Source organism: Morone saxatilis, unplaced genomic scaffold (assembly GCF_004916995.1).
Source record: "Morone saxatilis isolate NCDOM2014 unplaced genomic scaffold, NCSU_SB_2.0 Contig0, whole genome shotgun sequence".
In the NCBI taxonomy this organism is placed as follows: domain Eukaryota; kingdom Metazoa; phylum Chordata; class Actinopteri; family Moronidae; genus Morone; species Morone saxatilis.
In genome coordinates, this window is record NW_023339650.1 from 14,556,991 (window position 1) to 14,561,707 (window position 4,717).

Sequence of the window (4,717 nt, forward strand, 5' to 3'; positions counted from 1 at the left end):
GCAATGAAGCTGACGTGGAGGACCGCACATTCTCACGTTCATTTCACTTTTAGTACATCCGAACGTGAACGTGAAAAATGGTGTATGCATGAATTTTGTGCGTATGCAACGTTAGTACATGAGGCCCCTGGGCCCCACAATGCTTCCCAGGCATGCTTCTCCAGCGTCACCATGAGGTTGACATTTCTGGCTCAAAGTGAATTATCTTTAAATTTTATTAAACTATTGGATGGATTGCTGGGAAATTTGATACAGATATTGGAGGTCCCAGACTTTGGTGATCCCTTGACTTCTCTAGCGCCACCAACAGGTTACATTTTTCAATAGTTTAGTGAAATATCTCAAAATCTACTGGATGGATTGGCACAACATTTTGCAGACATCCATTGTTCCCATCGTGACTTCAGTAAACCCTTGATTTTCACTCTAGCGCCACCTTGAGGTTGACATTTGTGATTTTGAGTCTCGACAACTACTGGATGGTTTGCCATGAGTTTTGGTACAGATGTCAATGCCCCCCCTCAGTATGATTTCTGAAATATCTTTAAATAACTGAACTTTTCATCTAGTGCCATCATCAGGTCAAACTTTAAATTCATCCAATACTTTAGTTTATGACCAAATAGTGTAAAACACTGTATACACTGACCTCTTCAGGTCTCCGGTCTTTAAAAAGAGGTACATAGCTTCATTTTGGGGTAATGAGCCAAAAAGATTGGGAGCCACTGGTGTGATGTATTGTAATTTATATAATGTATGTAGCTTTGGAATTGAATTGTTACTTCATCTGTTTTCTCCCCAAAACTTTTTAGCCTGTTTCTTGTGCTGTTGTAACATCTAAATTTCATCCACAGAGATAAATAAAGTCTCATCTTACACCTTCTAAAATGCTCGAATGCCAAATTACCTGCGACTCCTTTTCACAGACTTGTTTTCCCACGGCGGATCCATGACTATTAAGTCAAATGTTCTTCCATCTGTGTGAGAGACAAGCAGCTTTAACAAACAATGTCAGAACTATGCTCTCACGGGAGACACACACTGAGTCACACCAGAAGTATTTTACAATGAAACATTCAAGGAGGGGTGGTCGTATTTATGCCACAACTTTACAGCTTTTATCTTCAAGCAAAATAAGTTACCACAATCATGCAGTGAATGCAACTGTAAGGCATTTCGTCAAATCTGTTCCAGATGGCCTGAAGAATATTCTCTCAGTTAGCTGCCATTCATACTGTACTCTTCCCAATAATGTACTCACAGTGGACTAGAGGTTGTATTCTTGTAAAATCAGAGAGCAGGAAGGCTGTGTCTGGTGGAATGACATATTCCTCTCCCATCAGTGTAACCACTGTAGCCTGGTCCGACCTGCTCTCTGTTACCCGAGAGAATAAGTCAACATGTGATGTGCAGCCATCTTCAGCAACAAGTAGCTGGACGCACTCCTCCTGCTCCTCCTCGTCCACTAGAGGAAGCTCTTTAGCCATTTCACAAAGAGCGGCAAGGCTGCACTCCTGGCAAGGAAGAGGCTCTTTCACAGCGTTTGTCTCTCCATTTAGGTATCCGAGGGATCGGGCAGAACCCACCAAGGAGTTGGTTCCCTCCAGAATCACAGACCTGATCTGCATCAACACACGTTGCAGAGGTATTTAGTATGAGTGGTTTCCCAAACTGAACATATGAGGATCTGAGTTTTGTGCTGGCAGAGAATGTATTTGAAAATGCATGAACTTATGAACTTGGTATATTCACTCAAGTACTGTACTTAAGAAAATATACTAATATACAAATAGATTTGCCTCTGTAAAGCAGCATACAAATAGTCATTTGTATGCTGCTACAGAGGCAAATCTTGTTCTTTACAGTCATAAATTACTTTTCAGATTCAGTTCATTAAGACTCAATATAAATTCATCATGATTATTATAAAGTGCACACTGATGCATTAGTAATTCTAATCAAATATTATTCTGAAATTAGTCACTCTGCATAGTGAGTCCAGTCCAGTTCAGGTTTGCTGTGGTGGTGTCAGTTTAATAAAGAATACCGGCATCCTGGTGAAATTAGATACACAGAGCAGGTCTGAGTAGGTAAGCGGATCCAGAGCAAATTAATCAAGGTACTTTTATACATGGACAATACAATAGACAGTATGTAAATGGTATTCAGTCACCAGACGTTACAGGATTAACGTCAGAGTCAGAGGGAAGTAATACAAAGGGTAGTGATCAGACCAAATGTGATGCATACAAAGGGCAGGAAAGGTAGGTGTGGGGGTTTGATCAAGGGGGAAGGAGACAGTAGAAATACAAAGGGAAGAAGTGGTGGGTGTGGGGTTTGGTCAAGAGCCGGCTGCCACCTCTCATTTGGTTAGTAAGTAACTGTAAAAATGTCCTCCTCAAGCGACAATTTTTTTTTTTTTATGTGAATGGAAAAAACATCAACAAACTAACTGAAGAAAACCGAATTGAAAACCAAACTAAAATAGTGAATCAACTTTAACACTAAATGAAAGTGAACATACTCTGAAAGTCAACCGAAACCAAATCTGCAACAATAATACAGGTAACAGTTCACAATCAATCCCAAATAAAATCTATAATAATAAAATAATAATAAATCTGTATATTTGCTTGTGATGTCATTTTCTAATTTGTTGCGGATTGGGACAAGCACAGTGTTCATCGGTGAAGTTTTGCACAAGGCAAATGTCACAGGGAGTGAAAGGCCAAGCCATCAGACTGTTGATGTCTTGCATCTACTTCTGGGACTAGATTGCCTGCGTTGTTCCTTTGATGACAGTAAGTGTTGTACATCTACTTCTGGGAGTCGGTTGCCTGCGTAGTTCCTCAAGGGAAGGAGTCCTTCCCAGGGATGTAGTTGACCTTGTATGGCACTGTAGGCGATGAGGAAGAGGACCCACCAGATGAAGAGGGATTCTGTTGATTCCTGGTTCATGGTGGGGGGGCACCTTCCTACAGTGCCAAGTAGGATGACCTTAACACTGACTGCTATGTTGGTCTTAAGCACACCTGTTGAGGTTAGGACCAGCTGGGTTTCAGTGAGTTTTCCTTCTGGAACTCTCTTGATGCCAGGACCCAGCTTGCTGGTTGGATGTGACATGGTTTGTCACTAGGAGGAGACTGGACAGCTCTTATTTTTCCTGTGGATTAGCTGAACAGCAAAGGTTAAAACAGAACAAATACATCTTCGACTCATCCATTGAGAGACATCTTTCTCATGCATAGTACTGGGTTACTTGGAATTGTCATTGTTCTTGGTGTTCCATGGGGTAGAAATTTGTGTCCAAGTCCAGACCCAAGTCTTTCAGCAGACATTTTGTTAAAACCAAGCTGATGGAGGAGTCTTCTAAAAGAAACACGGACTCCATGCAGCAAATCAACACAAACATTGCAAACTCCATACAAGAGGGCTTCTTACTGGTGAGAGAAGTAATGCTCCAGCCTGCCTACCCCCACAGCAGCAGTGGATTTGGACAACAGCACACATTTATGCGCATGGCACTACACCCCACTACACCGGCCTTTCTCCAAACCCCCCATCAACCAGCACGCCAGACAGAATACACACCAACACATGCGCACACCCCACAGCAACAGTCTTTTTCATACAGACGTGCACTGTTGCGCGAGGGAAACTGAACTGTGCTTCTTTTTTGTTTAATTGCTGCATGTAAAATACATTGTGTTGTTGTGTTGAATTTTCTCATTAAAGACAAAAACTTTTAAGCGGTGGCAGTTATTTGTCTATTTTCACAAGAGACATGGTTCACAACTTTCAAAATGATGGGAGTATGACAGATAGATGTATTATATTGATCCCAAGCTGGGAAATTGCAATGCCGCAGCAGCATTACACACATAGACATATTTAAAAAAGCAATATAAAAATGTATAAATAAGCAGTACTGATTGTAGTGCAAGTAAAACAAGAAACAACTTGAGGTTCTTGGGGACTGTATTGTTGAGCAATATATAAACAGGCAGGGAATTGCTGCTCCAGCCTGCCTTTGCACATTATGCGCATGACACAACACAGCAATCAGCACACCAGACTAAACAATACATGCACAGCAACATGCATTTATGCGCATGACACAACACTCCACTGCATTGGCCTATCTTCAGACACCCCAGCAATCAGCACATCAGACTAAACAATACACACCAATACATATCATGTATAGTTCAGTCTTGTGTGTGTTTATAGATGTTTAATACAACAATAACCTGTTTTTATATAGATTTTAAAAGTTTTATATTGCATATTGCCTGTATTGTATATTGTATATTGCCTGTACCTTCAACAGCGGAGCTGGAGCACCTTCTCTCAGGTCATAACGTTTATTTTTCACAAGACACGCAGTTCACAACACTTTCAAAATGGCATGAGTAATACATAAAGAGGCATCAAATACTACAAAAAGACCAGTAGGTCATCTAATCAGTTTGTGGTCACTTTTTTTAAGGGTCAAGGTACTTGGTGAGCACTCTCCTCACTGTGTGTCGCCCTGTATTGTTCCAAACACAGAGTGTTCATCTACAGTCTCTTTACTGACCTCACAGAAATTGTGGAGAACAAAGCAGGCATAAATGACATGGGGCAGGTCATTCATGGTAATGTCCATGGGCCTTTTTAGTGCAGCAAATCTGGCCTTTAGGCGACCAAAAGCGGCGGATAGAGAGGCGGGGCTAAT

General features: G+C 41.3%; 1 protein-coding gene across 1 annotated transcript in view; it reads right to left on the minus strand.

The window, feature by feature from the left end:
- The window catches only part of mettl4 (methyltransferase like 4), a gene marked incomplete at its 3' end in the record, with an annotated part of 14,995 nt that overhangs the window by 5,461 nt on the left and 4,817 nt on the right, over window positions 1–4,717 (minus strand). Inside the window, 2 exon segments of the mRNA XM_035654476.1 lie at window positions 908–977; window positions 1,262–1,622. Coding sequence (XP_035510369.1) covers window positions 908–977; window positions 1,262–1,622 — 431 coding nt within the window.